Source organism: Strigops habroptila, chromosome 8, assembly GCF_004027225.2.
Source record: "Strigops habroptila isolate Jane chromosome 8, bStrHab1.2.pri, whole genome shotgun sequence".
Classification (NCBI taxonomy): Eukaryota; Metazoa; Chordata; class Aves; order Psittaciformes; family Psittacidae; genus Strigops; species Strigops habroptila.
In genome coordinates this window covers 34,479,169-34,506,827 of record NC_044284.2, presented here as the reverse complement: position 1 = coordinate 34,506,827, position 27,659 = coordinate 34,479,169, and the positions used below count along the sequence as shown (strand labels likewise).

The following is a 27,659-nucleotide window of genomic DNA, read 5'->3' as shown; positions in this document are numbered from 1 at the left end:
GAGCATGGGGGTTATGCACAGTCCCAGCACGTGCAAGGGTCGTATACAGACAGTCTTGGGACTAAATTCGATGCACTTAGTCCTTATGGCTGTGGAGCTGACTGAAGACTGTCCCTGTTGATTTTTATTTTGTGCTCTCTGCCCTTCCAAGACAGTGAGTAGCAGCCAGTTAAAGGCTGCTTTCAAGGACTAGAAGAAATCTAGTGGCAATTCCCTAGAAAGGTTATGGCCCAGAAAAAAAGGGCTGCAGCTTGTCAATTCATATTCTGCAGAAATTTGCATACTGCAGCAAATCTTGGTTTAGTGTCAGGAAAAAAAAAAAAAATGGCATTAACATTTAGATTATGGAGTTGTTTTCTTAGCCAGAGGAGAGAGTTTTCCAAACACCCTTGACATATAAGGAGCTTCCTTTATATCCCCTTAACATTCACTCTTGTTACCTTGCTAGACATACGGATAAATGGTTATGGATCATTTTCCCTTGTACCAAAACTACTTCTTCAGCTTCCAATATGGGCAGGAATAAGCTATTCCTAATATATTTGTGTTATTACTTGTCACCCAACACTTCAGACATTCCTGCTCTCTCCTTTTTATTGTACTTAACAATTTCTGATCACAAAACTCTCTCAAATTGCACCCTAATTTCATGGTATGGCAGGAACTGAGGGTTCCCCTGCTTATTTCCTTGTCTGAAATATAGCTGCATTCAAGAACTTCCTGAACGTTCTTCTGTTTTGGTTGCAGTAGGAAGTGCTGGCTTCACACTGGAGAAGGAGAAGGAGCCTAAGAGCTAAGAGTGTGTGGCCTAGTCAGAGGCAAGGAACTCCTGGCTTTTAGCTGAACACTTCACCTGAGGCTGCTCCCAAATGTCCTTTTAGATTTGTTTCTAGTGGTGAAGAAGTGAATGTTCAGTCCACTTACGTTCGTTCCTTGGATGGCTTTTTACAGGAGAAGATCCTGTGACAAAAATACACACCTACATACATACAGTGCATCATCCGCCTGCCTTATCTAGCTCAGGGAAAAGAGACCAGAGGAAGAAGAGCACGTGTATGAATGTGGATGCAAGAGAAAGAGAAGATAAAAGGGACACAAAGAGATCCCAGCCAGCAAGAACATTAGAAGTTCCATATGAAACTTGTAGTTTAAACAAATCTTGAGTATAACTGCAGGTAAACTATCAGGTGTTGAAAGAGGGGATCCAGGGGGATCTTTATTTTATCCTCCAGGGGCAAATATTGCTGCTTTAAACTAAAATTTTCCAGGTTACTACTTCTTCCCCATTTAGAGTATCTGCACCTATTTGAAATAGGTGAATGGCTAAGCTTGGTGCCCAGGAACCATGTGACTGCGTACAAGATACCATCTATGAAATATCTTGGCATGCACTGAACTCTGCAAGACAGAGCAGGCAAGCTCCCATTTCATTTTCCTGGTCATTACTGTTTGACTCCAGCAGATGTCACTGAGAATCTGTAACAAACCACCCTGACTGGGTACCTGCAGTTTGGTGTTCATGGTCTCTAGAGTGCAGTGATCTGGGTAAAGTCTGACTAAATTTGCATGACAGCATATTCTGTGTCACTGCTGACTGCAGGTAGTGCGGCTAGAGTGCCCTGAGATCAGACTGCCACGTATCAGCATTTGGCCTTATCCCAAGGCCAATGTGGAGGTCAATGCGGAGGCCGTGACTGTGGTCAGCATTTGAAATCCAATTCACTGCAGTGTGGATTATAATATTCCTTCTTTGCATTTTGGCTGAAAGCCTTCTGAATCTCTGTAGGCCTGTTTTCTCCCTAGCAGAATGAACTTAGTGGATGATCTAACACAACTGAGTCATTTTCAGATGTAATTAAAGCAATAATCAACCTTCAGAAAGGAAAATAGGAGCTAACGATGATGTCCCGATAAAGCCACCATGTCACCAAATGTCAAGAAGGAAAAGGGTTTCCTTGTAAAAAATTCCTCTTTTCTAGAGCTCTGACTTTTACTTTATGTAAACATTGTGCTCCTCAGCATCCCAGCTCTCTGGCTGGACAGCACAGAAGGGACCTTAAATAATACAACTCGGGCTGGAAGGGCTGGGCAGAGGCAGGATCAGAATGAGCAAGGGACTGACTGCTGTACATAGAAATAGCTAGGAATTACTGGAGCACCCTCTTTGCAATGGCCACCAAAACAGGAGCAGGAGCAACTGGTTTGTGGCATCAGCTGTGGTTATCGGTAGGGAAAAGCAATGGTATATGGGTTTGTTTATAGGTATTTAGAGGGTACTTTTGAGGAATGAGAACTCGTATTTTTTTTCCCAGTGTTGTTTCCTCCCATGCTCCTAGTGGGATAATTTACTGAATATTTTCCTTAAGGAAGGTAATTTTCTGTCTCCCTCCCACAGCTTCCCCTTCACTAAGGGAAACCCCGAGCATGGCTCTTTCTTGAACAAGAATCTTCTATGGGTGATAAATGACTAGAAAAATTGTGTGTGCTGCAGGACTAGGCTCATACTTGGGCTGGTAGACAGTTCCTCAGCCTAGTGGAAAAACCAGACTTGCACAGAGATTGCAGAGGAAGGAGAAAGACTTACTTAGGGAAAAGCCAAGTCCTTAATGCCCTACCTAAGCAGTGCTAAGCAATAAGGTACCTATAATGAAAGCTTTGTTTCATCATCTTCCTTTATGCAGCACTGCCTCATTAGTCTGCTCTCGGCTTTGAGTCCAAGTTGGTGTGAAAACTCCTGTTAACTTCTGAGTGGTTTGAGTGATGCCAAGTTAGGACTGATCCTGCAAGTCAACAGGGTTTGTGCTGTGTACTTCCTCTCCTGTAACTGAGCATTGTGTCAGGAGAGCTGTAAAGGCTGCTCGGTTATAAGCACTCAGCACCATGCTTCCCGTAGCCCTACCAGAGTTTGAGTACTGCTGTTTGGATCAGGGAGTCCCCTCAGATAGGGACTCTTCTTGACCTTGCTGCTTATGACTTTCCTGTCCTTTTTAATTTAGGTTTGATGCAAATAAACAAGATGAGCGCATTGATTAAATATTCCACGCACCTTGAGTATTTTTTTCTTAAGAAAAGGCTTAAGACTGGATTGGTCCTAGGCCTGTGTCGTGGGTTATGTGTGTGTATTCAAAGCTTGTATGCTCTAATACTTCATTTCCTTTAATGTCTAGAAGGAATCAGAGAGTGCTGTAACCTATACACAGCGAAATGTTATCACAATAAATTACTTGGAAATGGGAAATGAAGAACCAAAGAAAGCATGTAATCAGAACTATGCAGCAGGTTAATGGGAAAGCTGAGAATAAACAATAGAGGTTAGAATCTCAGCTGGAGTAAACTAAGGTAATAAAACTACTGTGAATTATAATGTCAAATGGCAAGCTGATCATGTGTACTGAATCTGGGTGCTTTTCAATGAGAGATGCCAGTGTTTCCCATTTGAGTAATGACCAGTCTGTCCAAAGGCATAAAATCACCTTCTAATCTTTACAACCTCTCTTTTGCAGGAGGACGAGGGAAGGATGGGGCACCAATTATAACCTTTCCAGAATTTGCAGGGTTCAGTGACATACCTGATGAAGATTTTCTGAACGTGGTCACATATCTAACCAGCATTCCCAGGTAAGGCTAAATACAAATGTCCATTGATTTCCTACAGAGCTTTGCTTCTTCAGTGGCTCACTGCTTTTAGTGGTGCTACCAGAGTGTACCAGTGACTCCGCATCCATCAAGTCCATATGAAACTTTCCTATGTGCAGGAGGCCCTAGGAACCACTTACATCATTTGCATAGGAAAGCAAGCTTTACACAGGACAGGTTTTCTCTTCAGGGCTTGAACTGGGTGGGAGGGGGTATAGATCTGAAAAGCAGCAGTAAAGATAGCAGATCAAAATGGAGCTAAGAGGGGCCATTCGTGAAAACTCTCAGGGGAGCTGGATGTAACAAGGGAAGGGTTGCATCTAGAAGGAGCCAAACTTACACAGGTTCTATTACTGTTTGTTCTCTGAGTGCATCTTTCTGTGCAAGCTTTCTCTGTTCTGAGAAAGCAAGCTAGGTGACCTGTTGACAGGATTCTGGCAAGCACCATGTGCTTTCCAATGCTTCATTTATTGGGAGGCTGCTCCACAGCTAGGATGTTTTCCTTGCTGTTTGCCTGCAGCTGTGCAAGGATAATGAAACAAACTCACTTCCACTGCTCTGAGGAAATGCGCTAAGACATGGCTGCTGAATTACTTTTTGTTTATCTAAAAAGAGAGATTAGTATTTTTCAGTCCCCTGATCCTGTCTCTGGACCATGGCTGTTTGTGCTAGTTAGAAGCTCAGCAGGGATTTATTATTTCCTGTGGTCTTGTGTATAAAGGTGCTTGGAGGATGATGAAGGGAAAACGTGCCTCCTTCAAGTTTGAGTAAGAAGTTTTCCAGCTCCACCTACATGTATTCCCCATACCAAGTTGCCAAAGCAAGCTGAGAGAAACCACATACTGTGAACTTAACAGCTTCATTGTTTCAGTCTGCTGTGTAGGGCTTTTGTTCCGACAGGAGAAACTTTGTTTTACATATTTCTTCACTAAAGGCAGGACTGGGAGGATGACCAGCTTCAGAGTTAATAAAACAGCAATTGTAGCTGAGAAAAGCACAAAACTAGTTTTCCAGTTCTTTGTACTTGGTATGCTGGTGGGTGATTCCCTGTAATGTTGTCACATGTTGGGGAACTAGGACGTTGTCAACGTGATAAGCAGAAATGCTTTATGCTGCTTCAGCCTGTGTGAAAGCCAAAAGTACAGATGGGTTCAAATGAAATTAAACTAATTCATGAAGGATTGCTCCATCAGTGGCAGCTGAACACAATGGCTCAGATGCAAACTCTAGCTGAAGAAATTCATATATTTCTTAACACTGGGACTTGGGAGAATATACCAAGAGAAAGATTTCTCTCTCTTTTCCTCTTGCCTCAGTATCCGCTACCTACCAAACACTGGAGACAAAGTATTGGGCTAGATGGGCCTTTGCTTTGATTCTGTTTATCAGTTTTGCATTTTCTCTTCCCCTGAGGAATCACAGAGCAATGTACAAAGAATGATGAATTAAGTTTCAAACCTTTGGAACTCAGGAGGGCTGCAATATGCCTATTTTACAGGTGATGAGGTATGTGTAAGTAATATCTTGCATTACAGACAGGCTCACCAAAACTTGTGTTGAGTAAGTGACTGTTCAGTTTGATATAAGTGACCTGTTCAAGGTCAGTGACATGCTGGGATTTGAACCTGCATTTTCTGCAGACCAGCACATTGGTTTGACATGTAGATTCAATTATAGATCACACTGTAGGGATGTGAGTTTTACAGGGACTTTGCTAGTATTTGTTAGTGTTTTTAAAAAGATTGACTGCGTTTCTTGAGTCACTGTTTGAAACTTGCTACCCTTCATGTGGATGGTGAGGGACAAAGACAGTAATTTAGAAGAGGAAGAACCTGAGCAACAAGCTTTGGTTGTATGATTTAGGACATAATTATATGAAGTACAGTCTTAATGTGGCATAAATAGTGGACCAGTTTGGGTGCAGCAGTGCCTTGCTAATTTGCAGTTGCTGGTCCATGCACTGAAAGTGTCTCTCACACGTCTCAGCAAGCAGTAAAGGGACTGCTTTGTTACCTTCATTAGCACTACTGTACTACATACTACTGTGTGTATTACAACAGCATTCCTGTACATGTTGTTTCACTGCTTGTAGTTCACCTTTTCTTTTGATTCTCAAGGAAGATGTCCAGATATCAAACAAAGTGACCAAGAGAAGAGAATAGTCTCTAGCTCTTGTGGAGTTACAAAGGGTATGAAGTATAGTTTGAAAAGCAGTTCACCCCATTTATTATAGAAGATACTTCCTTCTTCATTGCCCAGTGAACCAGAGAGATCAGCACCATTTTTCAGGTAAAGGTAGAGAGAATATCTTCTTTTGTAGTGTCTGTTGCTGCATATCCTGTAGAATAAGATTCATCTTAGTTGTGGAGATAAGATTTGTTATCACAAGATGACATCGTTCAGTTAGTAACTTTCTAAGTCCCTCTGGAATGATTGATCTTATGTGCCCATGTGACAAAACATTGAAAAGGTAGACAGCAGATATTGTAATTCACATGTACAGGCATGCGCTTGTCTTTGATGTTGCTGAGCAAATTGGCATACCACAGTATTTTGGGGTGGGCTGTAAGTAAATCTTGCATTCTGGGCTTTCGAACATTTACTGCTCTCCAGAATGGAAGATCAGCCCAGTGAGATTTTTGTAATTGGATCAATTTTTCCTCTGGTTCAACACCTGCTCATGAGAGTGCTCCACCAAAGGGATCTACATACATACACATTCACAAACATTGCATAACATGGTGTATGCACATGCATACTTCTGTGCATGCACACATACAATAGATAGCTCCAGAAAGCCTTTTTTTACTTGCTTTATTCCATGGCCAGAATTCTCTTCTCTTCTAATGACATGAATCAACTACTTTGGTAAACAGGTGCCCTTCTCTCCTTCCAAAAGAGGTCAGGAAATTGGACACCTCCTGGCCTCCTCAAATCAGTGTTCAAGGGCTAACCTGAATTCAGAGATATTACTGTAGAGATATTGCAGTACTGACACTGAGAAAGTATTGATAGAGTTTGTGTATTTGTTTTTAAACAAACTCCCTTCCTCTGGATACACACGACTGGGGTTTCTAAGCTGCACATCCACTTGCGCTGAGGCTGCCATTGTGGCTAGTTTTCCTCCCACAGCTGTTAGCCTGCATGTATTCCTTAGTGCCAAATGACATTTAGACCATGGTCTGGCCTTTTCTTTCAGCATGCTGACTGAAATAGGATCACTTGCTGACACTCTTTCTGTTTCCCTGGCTAAATTTAGTCTTAAATCAGCCCTATCTAGTAAAAAACCAAACATACGTACAAATACCTTTGGCTTATTTCGGTGAAGACAATTGATACCACAGAATCGTAGAATCAACTATGTTGGAAAAGACCTTTAAGATCATCAAGACCAACCTTTACCCCAGGACTGAGATGTTATATGGGCTCATGCAGAGCTCACGTTCCTGAACATCAAGGTGAAAAGCAGGGAATAACATTGCAGAAGGCTGAAGTCTAGATTCGTATCAGGTTACAGGTCCATTTTGAGTTTCCTGTTGTCCAAAGGCACCTCTCTTCTCTAGACCATTGTCATGGTGCATCCATCAACCTGTGGCAGCAAAGATTTACAGCTGCGTATCGCTGGTTTGTTTGCTGCTTGCCTTTGCGTAATCTGCCAATGATTTTGAGTGATGTATATATTCTCCCACATTTTTTTCTGTGCTCTGCTTAGCTGCTTTCCTTTTTAGCAGCATGTGGTTTTCTCATCTTCTCTCACCACTCTTTTCCTCCTTCTTCAAATTCTGTAGTTTTTAAGTCTATTCTCCAATTTCTTAACTGTTTCTTCTCAGACAATGTAATAGGTTCAATGTTGTAAATGATATGTAGTGCAATAGTGCCTGAATTGTTTGCTTAATGGCCTGATTCTCATTTTACCCTGACAAATCTCTTTCAGATCTCATGTTTTGGCTTGGTTTTCCTACTCTTCTGCAGCTAGGATTGTACCTTCACTGTTTGTGTAATAAGGTGTTCTGGCCTGTGCTTTCCCCCGCAGCCCCATATGCCAGGCACCACTTTTTGGCAGGTTTGGCAGCCATCTGCAGTTACTACACTTGGTCTTAGAGAGAAAGAGCTGTGAGTAGCACCCCACCATAGCTAGACTGCATATTTAATGGTATTTTTTTCTCCTTCACTATTTTCTTGTTTTTTCAAGTCATTATATAAATATCTATTTCATCTTCCATTTCCTCAGTCTGTCTCTTCAACTGGCCTGCAACACTGTGATGTTAAAGCGTTGCAGTGGCAACTGATAAGCAGTGTTCCTATTCCCATATGTTCATTATTCCCAGCTCTCCCCACCCCCATGACCACTCCTGCCAAGCCTAATTTCATGAGAAAATTCCTTTGCTGCTTCTCTCTTGCGTTTTCTTGTTTCTGTCTGTATTTCATAAGCTCTTGTTCCTATTATCTATGAATTTAATTTTACTTGATTCTCTGATGCCTGGATGCTTTTGTGCTGTTACAAATCCCTTTGCAGAAGAACATCTGAAAAAAAATGAACTGCTCATGAAGATGTACTTGAAAAAACAGGGAAGGTCCCTTTTTAAGTGACTTCTGATCTGCATGTTTGAGGGACTTTTAAAAATAAGACGTAAGAGCTAGTTCACAGCCACTGAGGCACATTTTACTTGGGAGAAATACTTTTGTTTGTTTAAACACAGTTGTACTTGTTGCTTTTGGCAGATGCTGTCCTGTCAGTTACTTCCATTGCAGTTTGCTCGCCAAAGTGTGCTTATAAGGGTCTGATTCTGAATTCTTTTAGGCCTTCAATCCTCCGTGTACCCTGCTGTTAGAATGCCTGTAGTCAGTCTCTCAAACCAGGGAGCTGGGCAAAACAGGACAATTTTTATGTGTAGTCAGCTTGTGTGAATATAGCACTTATGGATATAGTTACTTGTGGTTTAGCTACATCATAAATTCTGTCAAGAACACATTTTCCTCATTTTTATTAACCTGACAATAGTTGAATGATATATTTCCATAGATCAACATCAGCATTTTGTTAGCTTCAGCTAACACACCTACTTTGTTGGGAATTTTGTTATAAATCACTGGTTTCAGTGGTACTGCATCAGATTTGAACCTGATTCTATGTGTCCAATTATTGTTCTAGGTATTCAGCATCTACAAACTGGTTGCATCAGTCTGGGCTGAAAACATAATTAGATGCTGATTCCAGTATATATTCTCTGTTTCTTTGGAGTAGAGACCATATTTCGGTGACCCTTTTGACCCAAATTATGGGTCTTACATTCCCAGTTTCCTGCTGCTTTAACGTGGTTCGCAAAAATTAACATGGCTGTCAAAAATATATAAAGCATATTAGAGACAGCCTTTTCCAAGGTCATCTAAACGTGTTACTGTTGAGAGGAGAATTGCACTGACTTAGTTCCCCCTTCCTATCTCACTGTTTTGCTAGTAACTTTGATCCAACCAACAGACTAGTTTCAATAACATGCTGTAAGCAGTGTAGATGGTGATTTGTAACATTGTTCACTTGAAACAATTAGTCACAACAAGCATTTTTTTGTATTCGTTCTGGTTAACCATATCTATTTGGATCAAATCCTGTTCCTTGCAAGAGTAAAGAAACCTAAGAGGGATGTGTATCTTGTGATTACTCATTTATCTGGTCATTTGAAGAACTGCAAATACGAGAGCTAACCTCCACGTGTACGGGGCCAGAGCATGCTTGAGTCTGTGCTTTAACGAGAGGCCAGTGAGGGTGCTGGGGTTGTTTTTGGGAGCACTGGATTGTGACAACTGTTAGTATTATCAGCATCAGATGTTTACAAACTTTATTCTGGATTAGTCTGAACTGGTGGATCATATGTAGGAGAGTTTGTTAATGACTTGTTTTGTTAATGAGTGTGATCCCGTCTTTAACAAGCCAGTTTTCTGTGGGCTGGATGGTGAGACAGCAGCCAGTGTTGACTGAATGGCCTCCTGTTCCGTAGGCCAGGGAACTGAGTGCAATACACCTCAGTCTGGTTTTTAGAGTGTGTTTATTTGACAGCTTCTCAAAGGCTTTTTTGCCTTTTGGGGTGGTGGTTGGTTGTATTAGTTGGAGGATTGGAGGCTTGTACCTTCCAGTTTCATCTGTAGTAAACAGAATAACTGGGGCTGTTAGCACCAGGATTGGCAGACCAATGTGCCCAGGGTGGATGCAGCTCTGATGCTGAGGAGTGGGGGTTCCAGCCTTTTGCCTGGAGTGAGATGCTAGGGTATTAAGTAAGAATAGACAAGCGAAAAAGCACCCTACCTTTCCCTTGGTACACATTTGTACCCTACAATTTCTAGCAGCTGTTTCCTTTCTATAGTTGTCCTAAATGTTTCTTGGCACATTATTAAACAAAAATGTTTGGTGGGGGTTTTTTTTGGACATGTGTCACACAAGCAAAGGAGGAAAATGATGCATGGCTTTGTGCTTCTTTTGATTTCCAAGCTATCAGTAAGTTTGCCACAATCTTCTCTGAGATATAACCAGAGTTCCTGGCACTCACCTATAGTGCAGCAACATTGGTTGTCAAGGCAGAGAGAAAAAGCCTGACCTCATCCTGTGTGTCTCCATTAGGCAGGACAGGCACGCTGTCCACAGAGATACTACCTGGTGGTCTGGAGGTTGAGGCTGATTTGCCCAGGCTTTTCATGACTTCCAGCCATCCAAAGCAATTTTTGGTCCCCATCAGCAGAAGCAATTTGATAAAGCCAGTGCAAATTTTTGGGTACTTTAGGAAGCCCCCAGGTTGAGACTTTTATGTTTAGTTTCTAACACCCTTTCTGTAACAATCTGCAATACATACAATTTCTTTGTTGCCTTCATCTGAACGTTTTTTTCCTCCTAACATCTAGAGCAAATGCATAGGTATCAAGCTGGCCATTTTTTTTCCTTGAAACTTTTGTTAAGCTATCAAAGGATATGTATATATTTGTGTACATATATCAGCAAAAATGGATTAATTACCTTCCCTGCTTGAGAGGGTCTGCTGCAAACATGTTTTCTGTCCTCTGCATAAAGAGCTGTGTGTTGCACTACGTAAGAGGAAAGGTCGTCTGTTGTCATTGAATTTTATAGTTCTCAGAGGAATGATGTAAGAATATTGAAGTGGAAAATTCAGCAAGTTTTCCTTTTCCAGTATGAACTATTAAGAACGCTTGCATGGCAACCTGGATTTGCATAACATTTTGGCTTTCAGGTTGCTGTTCTTAATCCTGCAGAGCTGCAGCAGAAGCTCAGTGTTGCTAACGTTGGTGCTCTTTGTTGATTATTGACACAAGTTTGCACAAAATGACCCATGAAAACGGTGTTCCTGGGTTGCTTCTTGTATGGACAATGGAAAAGGGATCAAGGAAATGTTTTATACAGTTTCTTTTGATTTTAATCTGTGATTAGATGTTTGATTGCAGTATGTCCTTTGATTATGTCATTTATGCTCTTTCTGCCTGCCTCTGTTTTGTCCAGAGAAGACTGAGCCATCCTGCTATAATGATGTTTCTGGAGATTTTTCTCTGTGTGTGCTTATAGCTTCCAAAAACTTCTCTCCAACTCTGAGCGCTCCTGGGAGGCAGAGTAGAGCAGTCCCACTGAAGCCCTGCACAGCAAAGTGGGATTTTTGTGAGAGAGAGAGAGAGGATGGGATATTTATGGGGCCTACATGGATGGGACAGAGCATCAAATCAGTGCCTCATAGATCCTCCTTGAAAAGTACTGAGAAGGGACAGTAACTGTTATTCTAGCCGATATGTTAAAAGGATATTTGAATGACTTGCAACCCTAGAACCACTTTGTGGTTGGCCAGATAGAACTCTTCAATTCCTGCTTTGCTTACCAGAATTCCTGGGGCATTGTGTACACAAGCAAAGGGGAACAGTTGGGGATACAGGCTCCCTTGCAGCTAAGTGTCCCTGTCAGATGTCAGCATACTTGAGAATGAAGAATGAAGTGCAATGTCCAATAACTTGAATTATTTTCCAAAGAACACAAGATCTGAGTTTTTTGTCTTTAATACAGCACAGCGTAATTCATGATCCTGAACTATTCATATCACCTAGTTTGGTGGCAGGGTAGCCTAGCAGCTGAGAGATTTAGCAGATAAAATATTCATGTCTTGTGTAAGCTGCTAGCCTCACGCTGGAAAGAGAAAATTTGTCGGCTTTTGTTTTCATGTGAATTTCTGCCAAATACTCATTCTTTCCACTCTACGTTGCATTTTCATAATGGGCTTACAGGGTGATCTGATGGAGGCTGTGTTTTGCCGCAGTACACTTCCTTGGAACGGGAGTTTCTCCATGTAACCCAGCATACTTATTTCATCTGTTTTGCAGTCTGGAGGCTGCCAGCATCGGATTCATCATCATCATAGACAGACGACGGGACAAATGGAGCGCAGTCAAGGCATCCCTGACACGGATAGCAGTAAGTGCTTACTTTTGTTATTTATCTTCTAGAAATTAAAATTACCTGTTGAACCTTCAGCACAGGATACAGTTTCATGTGCTCATTTTTAGCTCACATTTTCTGGCTGTGAATGCAGATTCTCCCCTGCCCTGAAGCTCTCGAGTGTTAAATAGAAGAGGGAAGAAGGTGCAGTAACAAATTACACAGCCTTGTTTACTGCTGAATTAGGACAAATTCCTTATTTGCTGGGTTGACTGCAATACTAATTCTAGTAATCTGAAGTTGATTCCTAGAAGAGTATAACAGACGTAACTTCTGTGCACTGATGTGATGATGTGGCCTGCTTATGAAAGAAACAGATCCCAAGGGATTTCTGTTTGCATGGTAGTAAGTGATCTCTAAAAGAAACTCATAATAGCTTATTCTATCTCATTTGCAAAAGTTGGAGCTAAGCACTGATTTTCAGTGCCAACAAAAGCAGCTGGTTTTATACACCTATTACCAGGAACATGTGCTGTGAGAGCAAGCGCTTATACACAGAAGCGTAGGAGGGATGACCAAGGCAACTTTAAGTTTTTTCAAGAAATTTAAACAGAATTGCTTTTCATTCTCAGTTCTTTTTAGCTGCTCTCTTCTAGAAATTGTTCTTTTTTTATGCTTGATGAGCTCAGAGGACTGCGTGAGAGATGTAGGTTGGGTGTTGCAGACAGAACCATGTCTGATGAATGTGTTGAGTATGTGTGTGGAAGAATATGCGAGGTTAAAAATATTAAAAACCCGTTCCAGAAGGAGAAGCTACGTCAGCCTGGGGAATTCATCTGTGTCACCATCTTTTTTCACCAAGTCCCACGTTGGTAGCCAGTTTTGCCCTCTAGTGGCGGCAGCCTAAAAACCGGGAAAACCTATGGTGTGGTCGTGCAAAGGGGGCTTGGTGTCCTTCAGATCTGGGGGAGGGAGGTGCTAGTGCAGAAACTTCAGAGCTCTATGCTAAATCCATATCAGAAAACGATGCATGGCTGGGCAGTAAAAAAGGGCCAGTCTTTCATCGGCTTTGGAGATTGTGACAATGGGCACATACTGAATGGACCAGCTGATACTATTAGCAGCTGGACTGAGCAAGGTTCAGTAAGTCCTACCTGTTTTGCCCTCTTTAGGAACCACTTGGCTGAAAATTCCCTTGGCCTTCCTGTAAGGCAGAGTTGTGCCTTCTAATAGTTCCATGTTTCTTGCAGGGAGCATTTCCAGGAAATCTGCAGCTAGTGTTTGTCCTGAGACCCTCCCGCTTTATCCAAAGGACAATCGCTGACATTGGCATTAAACTCTATCGAGATGACTTTAAAATGAAGGTACCGGTAAGCATGCATTTTTTGCCCATGTGTTTTCTTTATCTCCATGTCTGCAGTTATTAGGCGTCAGCAATTTCTCATAACCCAGTAAATGAAATTTTATTGTATGTGGCAACTGGGGACTTATCTGGGTCTGTATGGTGTGTATAATAGTGATGTCAAAGAGTTAATTACCAGTGCATGCTTCACAGTATTTAATGGATATGCTCCCATGTCAGTCTAAGTATAAAATGTAACTTGGTTTTTAAGTGTTGACATCTAAGTCAAGTCAGTCAAGCTATTCCCATGATGTAGGTAGAGGTAGATCTTCTCACTCTGGTGACAAACATAACTATTTAGTACTACAGAGCAGTGAAAGGCTAGGGCTGAATTCTGCACTATTTTGTGTATTATCCATGGGACTACTGACAGTGCCCTGTTAAATGCTTGCATAGCATTGTCTGTTCTTAATGGCTTTGATCCCCATGCCCTCAAGATTCAAAGTCTGGTTTTTACTTCTTTTTATATACACTTGGCATATGCTGTGAGTTGATGAGAATGTGATTTGAAGCAAGTTATCATTCCTGAAAGAGTTTAAGTTTTAGATTATTCTATGAGAGCTCTTTAGGGAGTTGATCATAGCTGCATGTTTGCATGTGGTTCCAAAGTGGTTTATAAATAAACTTGAATTATGATTATTTATGGTATTTCATCCTGGATCAGATTCATACTGTGTTCCACAACGACTTTACTGGAGTGATCTCATATGATTGATTGTTTTGGATTTTGCTTGTGGTTTTATACACTTTTGCAAAAGATCCATGGCTCTCCTCCAAATTCTAGCTCTGTCAATACCTAAGTTTGAAGATCAGGTGTTTAAAATACTTCATGCTTCTTCTGAAGTAAGAGGCAGCAGCCTGTTTATTACAATGCATACAGAAAAGGAACCATGAATATTCATTTGATTATTGTGGATTAAACTGTAATGGTGACTGTAGTTTGTCAAGGGTGACTTTTTGGTAATTGAAACGCAAAATTGACGTAAAAATGCATGTTTGATTACAAAACAAATCTTTCCATTTTATAGCACCTTAAAAAAATGGATGTTCCTGTATTTAATAAGCCACAATCTGTTGCTATAGCAACTGTTGTACCAGCAACTGCAGCCTAGGAAGGGAAAACTTCACCAAGAACTAGCATTTTCTAACAATTCAGCATCTTCTATACTTTTAGCAATTTATTTGGTGACAATGTTGCATTTCAAATTCAACTTGAAACTATCAAAGTTGGGAGGGATGTTAATTCTGGGCAGGGGTCAAGCACTGCACTAAGTATTAAATAGTAACTTGTCTTTCTTACAGGCAGGAAAATCAAGATATGAGTTTAGTTTGGGGTCATCTTGGCCATTCGGATTTTGAGCCACAGAAGTATGTGGTATGTGGACATACCACAGGGTATGTCCACAGAGCTATTAGGGCAGTCTTACAAAACTAAGAGAATGATATGTTTGTTGCCAGGTCTGCCTGCCTCCTGCCCAGATAGCTGTAGACAGTCTGTCAGATTTATGTACATGCTGTCCACATATGTCTGATGCTATCATAAGTTGCTTAGGGTTGTGCTAAAGGTGTCTTAAATTCTTAGGGTCTGTCATGCTCTGTGGAGGGGCCTTTCACCTGTGTTTGCAGCCCATCCTAAAAAGACCATGCCAACACAGGCATGCCTCTCTGTTACCCCAGTTTCAGATAGTGTTAGTTACTGAGAGCGACATCTCTCTGTCCTTGAAAATAGCATCCTACATGCCAAATATGAGAACAGGGCCAGAGAATTCTCGCCCCATTGGAGATATCCTCACTCTAGCAATTAGGTATCAGTACCTATCTTTAATACCACCATTGTCTTTTAGATTGTTTGCAGGTGTTTGTTCATTTTGTGCAATTGGCACTATGATAACATAAATGTCATAACGAGGCTGTGGATGGATTGCATTTCCTATCACAATAACAAGTGAAGCATTTGAAAAGGGGCTTCAATAATATGGTGTGCATTTGTGAAGGAAGCATTTGTTGGTGAGTTTGTCTGAGCTATCAGACTGCAAATATATTCAGTAAAATAGATTTGCTGGGTTAAATCAACACTGAATTGACTAGAAGCCATAAGGTCAAACAAGAGCAGGAAATAAAGGCTGAAATAATAAACCAGACACAATAAGGAAATGCAGGATTTATACGACTTACGGACATACAAATGTGGTTAATAAAACCTCCTCAGGTAACTCTCTATTGGGATAGTGATGTGATTAAATATCATTACCCAAGAGCAAGGTACAAAAATATAGGAGATACACCAGGGTTCATCTGCAATAAAATCCAAAAATTCAAAAGGAACACCCAGAGATTTACCTAAGGAACCTCCCATTCTGGGAATTGAATTAAACCAGCTTCACAGCATACACGAAAAGCCGAATAATCTGTCCATAGCAAGCACTTCTTTGATCTTTGTAGGCTGTGACTTCTTTCAGATGGCCTAACCCATCACAAAGCAACCCCACAGTAGCTCTGTGTTCTGTGCTGACCTGCCTATGCAGGCCCTCCTCTTCTAAACTGCTACTCTCTTGTATGCTCCAGCTTACTGAATGTGGCTGTCTTCAGTCTGGCAAGAACTGAAAGATGCTAAGGCTCTGTAAGACTGGTTTCTTAGGTGGACGTTGGATTGCTCCTAGGCTTCCTCCTGCAGAGATGCCTGCAGGGCAAAGACTTGTGCCCTGTTGGGTAGCACCATAGCTGGCAATATTAATAGATGTGCTTTGTGGTTCATGCTGAGCATACCAGGTTAAAGCAAACATCTTCCTAAAAGAAAAGCCCAGAGAAGTTGTGGATGCCCCATCCTTGGAAGTGTTCGAGGCCAAGTTGGACGGGGCTTTGAGCACCCTGGTCTAGTGGAAGGTGTCCCTGCCCATGGCAGGGGGTTGGAACTAGATCATCGTTAAGGTCCTTTCCAACCCAAACCATTCTAAGATTCTATGACAGTTTTTCTCTGTAGTTTCAGTGAACTTTGGAGTATCAAAAGATTTCCAATTTGTCAGCAACATCTCTGATGAGGAAGAGTTACAAAGCAGTTAAGACCTACTTTCTCAAAAATAATTTGCAGTTCAGAAGTAGTGCATAGACTGCATATTCCAGCCTGAGGCTACTCCAAGATGATGTGGTTTTTTGATTTTTCTTGATTATAACAAAACAGTGTTTGGTAACACATTCAGGGAATACTTTTCCCTTTTAGCTTTCACTCAGATACTCTGTGCTTTCTTTGCCTCAGTTTCTTCACCAGCAAGGTCTCCTGGCCTCTGTATTTAGAAGCTGGGTTAAAGGTGAAGATGAACCGCTGGAAGTGAAGAACTACTGAGTTAAGGACTACCTGAGAATATTCAACCCATACAGCTTCATGAGACCAGATGCGTCTCCCATAATATTCTTGTATCCAAGTTAGGATGCTCAAGTCTAGTTGTCTGGTAGACAACTAGATGGATTTAAAAATTAGTTGTATGATTGGGCTCAGAGGGTAATGGTTATAGGGTCATACTCTACCTGGAGGTGGGCAACAAGTAGAGTGATGTAGTGATATCTGCTGGGACTTGCCCTGTTTAGCATCTTTATCAATGACCTGGAAGAGGCAACATGGTGTGCTGTCATCAAGTTTGCAGATGACACTAAACTGGGGAGCAGTGGGTACACTGAAAAACAGACCCACTGGGATGTAAGCTCAAGGAATGGGCTGACGAGTATATTATGAGATAAATAAGGGACAAATGCAGAGTCCTGCAACTGGGAAGGATTTCCTTCCTCAATAAGGAAGAGCCCATGTTCTTCCGTCCCAACAATAACCAGTGTTGTATTGTTGACAGCTACACAGGCTGTAGCCTGACTGTCCAGGGAGCAGCTCTGCTGAAAAGGACCTGGGAACCTGGTGGACAGCAAGCCATACATGAGCCAGCAGTGTGCACTGGCAACAAAGGAATCTATCTGCATCCTGCATTCACAGCAACAGTACTGACAGGAGCATAGCCAGCAGATTGAGACAAGTGATTATCCTGCTTTATTTGGCTCTTGTTAGATCGCATTGAGAATACCCTCTCCAGTTTTGGTTACCCCAGTGCAAGAAAAATATTAATCTGAAGTGAGGTCAACAGAAAGCCAACAAGGTCAGGGCTTGGAGCATGTGCTCTATAAGGAGATGCTGAGGTAACTGGGCTTGTCTAGCCTGGAGAAGGGGAAGCTTGGGAGGGTTAATGCAACATACCAGCAGCTTTCCAGTTTCTCTAAGTATGCAGCCAAGTTGTGCATGACAGTAGGATGAAAGATAACTGTCACAAAGTGAAACAAGGGCAGTTCTGACTTAAGGAAAAACTTTTTCACCACAAAGGTAATCAGGCAGTGGACCAGACTGCTCAAAGAGGTTGGACAGTCTCAGTCCTCGGAGGCTTCCAGAATGCCCTCGGCAACCTGGTTTGCTCTCACAGCTGACCCAGCTTTCAAAAAGAAGTTGGACTAGAGGCCTGAGGTTCCTGCCAACCTGAATTATCCTAGTGTGATTCTGTAACAAAGATCAGCTAAAAACCTGTTCAGGCTTGTTCTCAAGGCTTTTCTTAGAGCACTGTCAGCCTAGAACCATACACCCTCTTGCTTCCATACATTTGTGCTCATCTCATTGCCCACAGAGCTTGCAAGTGTACTTACCATACTCCTTTGGAGCCGCTAACATGCATAGTCAGTTAGAGTGAAGTAATACATTTGACATATATTAAAGTGTAAGGCTTAAAATTTCTAGTCATTTTTTGCTCAAAATCTTGTTTTCTGTGGCTGAAATACTGCATAATTAAAGTGGTCGCCAAAGGTAATACTGCTTACCTGAAGCTGAATGCGAATCTGGTTTTGCTTTTATTACGCAAGTCTAGTGTAAGGAGACTCTTTAAACTAAGAAAATTGATTTAAGTTTGTCTCCCATTTCTCTTTCATTATGGTTTAAAATGGAATAATGCAGTATACTCAGTGGACATACAGCACCATAAAAATGATACGGCTGAAAGGAAAATCTTACTCTCTCTGGTCTCATTTCAGCACTTCCTTGGGTGAGGTGGTTTGTGTTGAGTGAGCTGTTTAATCTGTTTAGTCCTCGATTTCTCTGTAAATAACAGTTATCTAGAAAACTCAGAAATTATTTCATGCAAGTTTGAGAGAACATTATAAACACCATACTTTTGCTTTTGATGTACATGCAGAATGACTGCATCCTCAGCCTAGCAAGGAGCAAGATGATGCCAAATTATGGTTAGTTCAAGAATAGCCATATGCATGTTGAGATGAAAATCTAGTGGAAAATAAACTGTCCATTGCATGAATAAATACATAATGGGAACTTACTGGCTATGGTGGAACTGCAGTTTCGTCATATGTTTAAGGCAAACCCAGATCCTAGGAGCGATGATTGAAAGGACTTGTTATTTCTCTCAGTCCATTGTGTTTGGATTTGTTTCAGATCATCATGTTAAATTCTGTCTCTGATCTGCATGGCTATATTGACAAAAGTCAGCTGACCCGGGAGCTGGGAGGAACCCTGGAGTATGGCCACAGTCAGTGGATACACCACCGAACAGTGAGTATTGGTGTTCTTAACGCATGTCTACACCCAAAATTGTCCAGATGATGAATGTAGAGCAACTACTAAGTAGTAGCTCTTCAGCTGCATTTCAACCTCTGGATTCTGCTAGGGACTCATGGAAGGAGGAAATCCATGACTCGAATAGAGAAGGTAAATTTCCCAAATGTCATTAACAGAAGTAGTGATCTGTATCTCACTGTTGACCTGGACTATGGCCTCACTCAGCAAGGATCTTCAGCACATTCCTGTTTTTGGAATAATTGATGACATTCATAGGCCTTTAGTTCATGGTTGAAGTTGAACATCATAATCTTTAGCGCTTTACTGAATCAAAGGTCAAAATTCTCACTTTAATGTTTAATTATGTCCATGGCTTTAAGAGAAGAAAAATACTCAAAACACTTGATTTTATTTCTTTGGTTTTGTTTCTGTGCTACATAAATTTGCAGTCCAGCTGGGTGTTACTTTGAGTAATGGAAGACAGTTAATAGTTGTAGGAAAGCAGAAAACCTTTTTATTCTACTGTGTTTGAGGAAACTTCTTACAGGTTTGATTGTTTGTTCCCTTTTTGGGTTGGTTATTGCATCGCAGTGGCTGGTTCAAAACAATGTAAACAATTCCTTATGGCACCCAGGAAAGGTAACAGTTTACAAAAACCAGACCCCAAACGCTGGCAGATTAGCAGCCTAAATATTTTCTCATCCTATCTAAGCAAACATGATCAAAGCTGGGTTCTGATCCTGGAAAATGAACTGATTTCCCAAAGACTGTATGCAGTGTTTGAATCTGTGGGTCTGCTTGCAAGGGTGGTATGTTAGAGCTCATACCTAAGCAGCCCCAAGGTTTTGCAGTGTTCTTAGCAGTCTTGGGTTTTAGTCTGTTATTGTTAACCTACATGTTAGATCTAAGACTTGGAAAAAGAGCTTTTCTGAGGTAGCTTTGTTAAGTTAGGTCAGTTTTGTCACTTTTGTCACTTCCCTGTTATCATTTTCTGTGCTTTACTGTCCTTATGAAATTAAATTTTACTCTCCTTGAGAACCACCAAATATTTCAAGCTTCTAAATATGCAAACACAGAATCTGAATTTCCTCCAACACTGGTCTGAACACATTCATAGCTGTGTTGGCTACCGTGAGGTTAGGATTGAGATAGTTGAACAGGCTTACATGTTAAAAGTATCAAAAATATGCAATTGTCCTTGCAAGGAGGGGTAAGTCTGAAGGACTCATCTATATGAGCTCTCAAACAGCTAAAAGGCTTGAAAAAATGAGGAAGGGGAATAAAAAGAGGTACAAGAAAGGCTGTACTGTTTATTAATGGCGGGGGTTTACAGAAAGCATGAATATATAGTTTTAGAAAATATGCAGATAAAAATGAGCCAAGATTTGAGGTGAGCGTGGCTACGTAATCCCCAGATCTTTTGGTTAAATTTGTTTGAAAAACTTTTACCAAGCACAAAGACTTGGGGAAAAAAACCAAAAAACCCCACAGATGTAACTTAGGTATATGAAATAATTTATGACTCATACACACAGGAGAGGGTGGGGGCAAGCATGCTATTAAGTGAAACACTGATAAGCTCATGGTGCAGGCAGCCAGGGAATTTCTGCTGGATAAGTAGTCATCAGGGCAGTGTCAGCCTCCATGGCACCCTGAAACAACCTGACTTTCAGTCTTGCTTAGCTATGGTCCTAATGCCTTTTGCCGCTGCTCTTAGTGTTCTCATGTATTGTCCTGCCAGTGCTTTTTTTCTGAAACAGCTTTAAACTGTTGCTAAATGGTAGTGAAACAGCAATTTCACTTCATAGCTCTTTGTTTCTGCTTTCTTATCTTGAATAGCTGGGAGCCTATGAACTTTCTTGCTTACAGAGTATTTTTCTGGCTTTTAGTAAACAGCCTTTGGTCGTGGATGGCTCTATCTGTGCTGCAGTCAGAAGTGTGACATTTCAGCCAAGTTTAATCCAGTAGTTTCAGTGATGAGAACAGCAGGCTACAGCTGCAAAGCACTAAGCCAGAGCATATGCAGGTCTTTACTGCTTATGTTGAAAGCGAGCAAGAATTTATGGGAAAAAAGGGAAGAAGGTTAAGAACTCTGCTAGCATTGCTTCATCTGGGACATACTTCAGATCACATATGTGGAATGTAATTTCTCTCTGCATCTTTTGAATGATGATTCACCTCTAGTTTGTTTTTCACTGAGCACACAGCATGATTTTAACTGTCGTGGTCGCAAATGGAGAATTCCCATTGTTGCTGGAGAAGGGAATGCAACTTGCAACAGCTGTGTAGTGTCTGACGGGGTATAAAAGCATTCCTAGTGCTGTTGACTGACTCAAGCCATCGGATGGGTTAGATCAGAAAGTGTTAAGAATAAAACATAGTTTTACTATGCAAAACAATGCAGTCCCTAAAAAAATTGGGGCATGATCATGAAAAAAATATCCCATGCAGTTCCTTGCTACTAGATATAAAGTTTTTTATCATAACTTGCAAGTCTAAACAGTATATTCTACTCTGAAAAGGCAGCATTATTTTTAAGCCTTTCTCACCTCCCCTTTCTTCCATAAAACCAAAGATTTCTGACAAGTTTTGTGTTGATGCACCAAAGACATAAAGCAACAGCAACGCTCCAATGAATTTATGTGTTTAAATTATGTTTGCAGTGTACAAGTCATTCTTGTATTTGTGTACTAATATGAACAGATGGGAGGGAGTGACTGGAGTGCATCTAGTACAGATAGGCAGGATGAAGATGCACATTTTCGAAAGCTGGGGAAAGACAGACTGCTGCTAAGTGAACAATGGCTGTATAAATATAAGTGTAAAAAGGCTTTGCCCTAAATACTTTCAGAGTCTCCTCAACTTAAATAAAGCCTTCATTAAAATTTTAAACGCAGCAGCGTTTCCCAGCAAGCATGGGCAGAGGATCTGAAGTTCCAGTCCTGACTTCGAAGCTGATGTCCTCTGTGGTTTCATCATGTTTGCTAAGCTCTGGGAGTTCCCCAGCTGGTCCATGGACATGACACTACTTGTAGGCCTAAGAAAAGATCATTTGTGACACAGGATTTATTTTGTCACTTTTAGTATGTCCACCCAAAGAAAGGCAACATGGCCAGGTTTATAGGCATGTAATACTTGCAGCATAGCATGCCTGAAGGACTAAGCATTCTTACAGGGCTAAGGGTAAATAACCAGTCTGTGACTTTCTGCTCTTGTTTTTCCAGGCTATTGAAAACTTTGCAATGACAGTAAAAACAACAGCACAGATGCTACAGACTTTTGGAACAGACCTAGCAGAGACTGAACTTCCCAACGATGTGCAGTGCACAGAGGAGCTCCTCTCTGCGCACACTGACCACCACAGCAAGCTGAAGGTGAATGTTGTCTCATGACAGCACCATCAGTGCAATATATGGTTTCTGATTCAACAAAATTTTCTGCCATCATTTGGGATTCCATTGTTTGGAAACTACAGAAGAGGACAGAAACCTGGGTTCAGGAGGTTGATTTGACTGAACTATGAAAGAGGACTTTTTGCAGCTTCAGGAATAAAGGACAGGGAAATGTCACTTCTGTATGAGAGGGTGAGATAGGGTCATCCTATCTGGAATAGCATGGCTCCTGATGAAGAGTTCATCAGAAAGGATGAATTCACACTAGACCAGATGTAAGGATAATCCAGAAACAGACAGAATGATCTAACTAGAAGATGACTGTTGTTCTGTTTTTCAAAAAAAGTTGGGTCAAGTTTAGCTTTGCAGAGTAAGGCTCAGAAGAAAACATCACTGCTGTAAACAAACACCTTAAGTTAAACACAAGAGAAAAAACACTACTTAAGCTGTATTAGCACAAGTTTCACACAAGAAGTGTGCAATGATGTGGGGACTCCTCAGCTGACATGTTAATGTTTGAGCCTCACTGTCCTTTTCATTGTTCGTGTTTCATACTTGGAAGACACCTCCTTCTGTGGGTGACTCCTTGATGGCTGACATACTGTGTCTCAGTTTGTCACAATGTTGTTTAAGGAAATTCCATTAAGAAGTTCTATGTCTTAGCATAGTCCCTCAGCTCACTGAGCAATCTGCAGCACACATTCAGTTTGTGGTAGAATAATCTATTTTGCAAGTTGCCAGGTCAGAAATGCAATCTGCTCAGAAGTTATATACTATTCCTTTTCTTAGAAATATATCTATCGTTCAATGTGAATAGATTTAGTCTCTATGTTCCTAGAAAAACTTCTCATCTTTGGTAAGCATTTATATTTTGTTCAAAGTATTTAATACCTATGAAAGAATCTTCCTTTAGCATTACTGTGTTGTACATTTGAAAGATGTGAGCATTGATAGAGTAAGTACATACAATTTGTTTGGCTTGTTTTTTCCCTCAGGATGAGCTGAAACTAGCTGTGAAGCAGGGAGCCACCCTACTGACATGCATTAGGGAGCCAGTCACCCGAAGCGCCAACAGCAAACTCAGTTCAGATGAACTGGAAAATGTGGCAACAGTAGAAAGGTCAGTGAAGCTAGATTACCTTGTGCAAGTTGCTAATTTATTCCTAACAAATGCAAGTGTAACTTAAATGATTTAAATATGCAGGTAAGAAATTCCCACTGGTTAAGCTGTTCATGATATATTGGATATGTAACTCAGAGAAGCGAATAGCTTTGAGGAAGTTACCTGATTAAACCGTCGGAACAAGTTCAAACCAGTCCTGAATGTCTTTGTAATTTTTGGTTGGACCACTAACTACCTGGCTGAAGATCTGATGTGGGACTTACTTTCCCTGTAGCATATCCATCCTCCAAACTCCTATGCCTGGTTAGAAAGTGGCATCTGAATCTATGTGAGATGAGAGGGTATATGCTTGTGCATGTCTGTGAAAACACTGGGGGAAGAACAGATGAAGGTGATACTCTGAAACATTCCCCTTCATAGCTGCACAGAGAGAGAGAAACTCCTGTTCCTTCCTGCAATACTAGTTATTACCATAAAGCTTTCAGCCACCATGTAGAAGTTTCTGCTGTGCCATGTGATGGTGTGGAAAGAGAAACGCTATGCCAGTGTTTCAGCGTGTTTGCGTTCGCTGGGAACAAAGCAGCCAAAAGTAAAGCTGAGCTGATATTTTTCACTGAATACTTTAAAATCTTTTAAACAGTCATCCCAAAGGAATTTGCGAATTCATCTTGAATTCAGCAACTAGCTTTGATTAAAAACGTGTTTTTCAGGGATAGATTGAAAACAGAACTTTGTTATTGAGAAGAATAGGAGGGAGCTATTAGTGTTTATCCCAATATGATGATTCCAGTACTCACTGAGCTTGTAGGAGATCAGGCCTGTTCCCTGCCTGCCCAAAGAGCACCCACCTATTAAAAGACCTTTTCTTTCTTTTCTTTTCTTTTCTTTCTTTTCTTTTCTTTTCTTTTCTTTTCTTTTCTTTTCTTTTCTTTTCTTTTCTTTTCTTTTCTTTCTTTTCTTTTCTTTTCTTTTCTTTTCTTTTCTTTTCTTTTCTTTTCTTTTCTTTTCTTTTCTTTCTTTTCTTTTCTTTTCTTTTCTTTTCTTTCTTTTCTTTTCTTTTCTTTTCTTTTCTTTTCTTTTCTTTTCTTTTCTTTTCTTTTCTTTTCTTTTCTTTCTTTTCTTTTCTTTTCTTTTCTTTTCTTTTCTTTTCTTTTCTTTTCTTTTCTTTTCCTCTCTTCTCTTCTCTTCTCTTCTCTTCTCTTCTCTTCTCTTCTCTTCTCTTCTCTTTTCTTTTCTTTTCTTTTCTTTTCTTTTCTCTTTTCTTTTCTCCTTTCCTTTCCTTTCCTTTCCTTTCCTTTCCTTTCCTTTCCTTTCCTTTCCTTTCCTTTCCTTTCCTTTCCTTTCCTTTCCTTTCCTTTCCTTTCCTTTCCTTTCCTTTCCTTTCCTTTCCTTTCCTTTCCTTTCCTTTCCTTTCCTTTCCTCTGTTTAAACTGTACTTTGTAGTATAATTAATAGATCATTGAAAGACTGTGAGGATGATTCACTAGTCTGGTGTCAGACATTTTACTCAAGATGTATGACGCCTTGATACTAATTTCTTTGTGAATAAATATTCCATCATTTACACAAACTGAAACAATATCCATGAGAGGCATTATGAGTTTCTAATCTATTGTTTTTAATGGACTGGGAAAATTATTCAGTGTTTGCCTATTTCTGATGGGTGAAGAAAATGAAAAAATTGTAGAGTTCTGCTTTAAACATTCCTTAAAATAATAATTGCATCACGTTCAGTCTGCAGTAGTCTGGGGTGTATTACTGTTGAAGAATTGAGTGGAAGCTAAAGAGAGACAGCTGCCTTTGGCTGCCAGCACGTGGAACAGCTATGTGTTCCTCTTGCAGGTCAGGAGGCAGGACTGCAACTGCCACAGTGGAACCATGTAGTTGTCACTTCAGCCACACTCCTGCCTGTACCACTGCAAATTTCATTCTGTCTTGCTTAAGGGAAAGTTGACACAGAGCCTTCTTACATTATAGGCTCCCCACTATCTCCCTACTCTACTTTCTGCCATCAATTGGTGTAACTGAAAAGAAATGAACTATAGGAAATAAATAAGTTCTTTTAATTCTGATTTCTTAACAGGTTGTTAGCTCAGTTGGATGAAACAGAAAAGGCTTTTGATCAATTTTGGACCAAGCATCACCTAAAACTAGAACAATGCCTGCAGCTTCGACACTTTGAACATGACTTTAGAGAGGTATTTCATTTGTTCATTCTGTCTATCCTTCCCTTGTAAATAAGATCAAATTTTACTCATACTTGAAGTATACTGACAATAAAAAAAGGAGGTTGCAAGAGAAGCCCTTCATTATGAAACAGGAAATGGGTATTCAAAAATCAAATTCTTGACAGCTATCAGATCTCTTACAACATTTGAATAAAGCACAGTGAGGAAAGTGCCTCTTTGGCCAAAATGTGAAACACTAACTTCTCAATAAATCATTTTGCACTTATATGTGATGTTACCAAATATTACTTCTGTGATGGTAAATCCAATCCCACCAGAGTCATTGCAATACAGTTCAGAAAGCCCGACTGCCAGCCCAGAGGCTGGATTAATACAGACACTGGAATAATACAGACTCTGAAGTCATAGGTCTTCAAAACTATGTGGGCCTAAATAGCGAGAAGCAGGGCAAGTCTTTGAGGAATAGTTGATTGTTGCTTTATTCCTTGGCTTTTCCATTTTGGAACAAGCTGAAAGACTAAACTTGATATGCAGGAACGAGCTGAAAGACTAAATTTGATATGCAGACTCTTCTAAAAGATGTAGGTGAATGTTTAGAAGCCATAGGTTTGCTATAATTTTATGAGTATCTTGTGATGAGATTTTGGGCGGGGGGTTTTTTTGTTGGGTTTGTTTGAGGTGTTTGTTTGTTTGTTTTATTTTTGTTGCTGCTGTTGTTTTTTAGGTAAAACTGACATTGGATAATCTCATGGAAGTACAAGCAGGTTTTGCTGACATTGGAGACAGCGTGACTCGAGTGGAGCACCTCCTAAGGGAACAGAAACAACTGGAAGAGAAAGGACAGGTTTGCACTCAGTATGGTATTCTACCTGCTATGGACATAATCTTCTAGGCACTTGTCTGTCACTTTCCTTACTTCATGCTTACTCTCTTCTCATGAGTCATTATTTTAAATTGCAAAACTCAGGTCCTAATTTCCAGCAGCCAGGGTTGTTCAGACCCAGTAGTTCCAGTGCATTTCTTGGAAGGCTAAAATGCAGTTCAAAAATTGTTATTTCAAACATGGAAAGGTTAGGTCCATCTTTGCAATCTGGAAAGCTCAGAACACTAAACAGGTTACCTTGGCCAGATAACTTTTAAGAGCGTTCTATTCAGACTCATAGCAGTTTGAGGAACACCTATGCCTTCCAATAAACGCCTTTTCCAGACGTTTAGACTTTGTAATTCCATCAGCTGGTCAGTCGTGATACACATCATATTTAGTATTATTAGAAAGCATTGAAAAAATGACTAAGCTGAATCAGAGGAGGATGCACATGAACAAATGGAAAAGCTGGTGATCATCTTTTTTAAGAACAGGATTAAGATTTGGAAATATTGTGATCTTTGCACAGCTCTTCTGTAGAAGCGTAAAGGAAGAAAAGTCACAGTAACGTGCATCTTCCTTTTATTGACCACATCACATACATAAGGTATTGATGTGTGCTCTGTTCCTGTTAGCCACCTCTAATTTCATCCTACTGTGATTAAGCTTATGAATTGTACTCTGAAGAGTTTTCCAAAATACATCTTGAAATGAAAAATAAACTAAAGCACTATAAACCTGCAATTAGTGAGTAAAAAAATACAGGTTGTTTTATTATTGGGAACTTTGTAGGGAAAAAAAAACTTGTATAATGAATGTCCCCAGTACGTGAGAAAGAAGGCGGCATACAATCACAGAATCACAGTTATCACAGAATAATTAAGGATGGAAGAGACCTCTGGACGTCATCTTCTTCAACACTCCTCAAGCATGGCTGCCTAGAGCAGGTGCCCACGCAGGCAGGTTGTTCAGATGGCTTTTTAATGTCTTCAAGGAGGGAGAGTCCACAACCTCTCTACGCAACCTCTTCCAGTGCTTGG

At 40.6% G+C, this 27,659-nt stretch overlaps 1 protein-coding gene across 8 annotated transcripts in view; it reads left to right on the top strand.

The window, feature by feature from the left end:
- The window catches only part of MCF2L2 (MCF.2 cell line derived transforming sequence-like 2), a 183,876-nt gene that overhangs the window by 46,467 nt on the left and 109,750 nt on the right, over nucleotides 1-27,659 (top strand). For 7 of the 8 annotated variants that reach the window (XM_030494555.1, XM_030494561.1, XM_030494557.1 and 4 more), the window contains 8 exons: nucleotides 3,504-3,618; nucleotides 12,001-12,091; nucleotides 13,306-13,425; nucleotides 18,928-19,044; nucleotides 22,275-22,424; nucleotides 23,438-23,562; nucleotides 25,649-25,763; nucleotides 26,479-26,598. In XM_030494555.1, the coding sequence (XP_030350415.1) occupies nucleotides 3,504-3,618; nucleotides 12,001-12,091; nucleotides 13,306-13,425; nucleotides 18,928-19,044; nucleotides 22,275-22,424; nucleotides 23,438-23,562; nucleotides 25,649-25,763; nucleotides 26,479-26,598 (953 nt within the window). The remainder of the gene's footprint in view (nucleotides 1-3,503; nucleotides 3,619-12,000; nucleotides 12,092-13,305; nucleotides 13,426-18,927; nucleotides 19,045-22,274; nucleotides 22,425-23,437; nucleotides 23,563-25,648; nucleotides 25,764-26,478; nucleotides 26,599-27,659) is intronic. The other variant, XM_030494556.1, reaches the window with a different exon arrangement.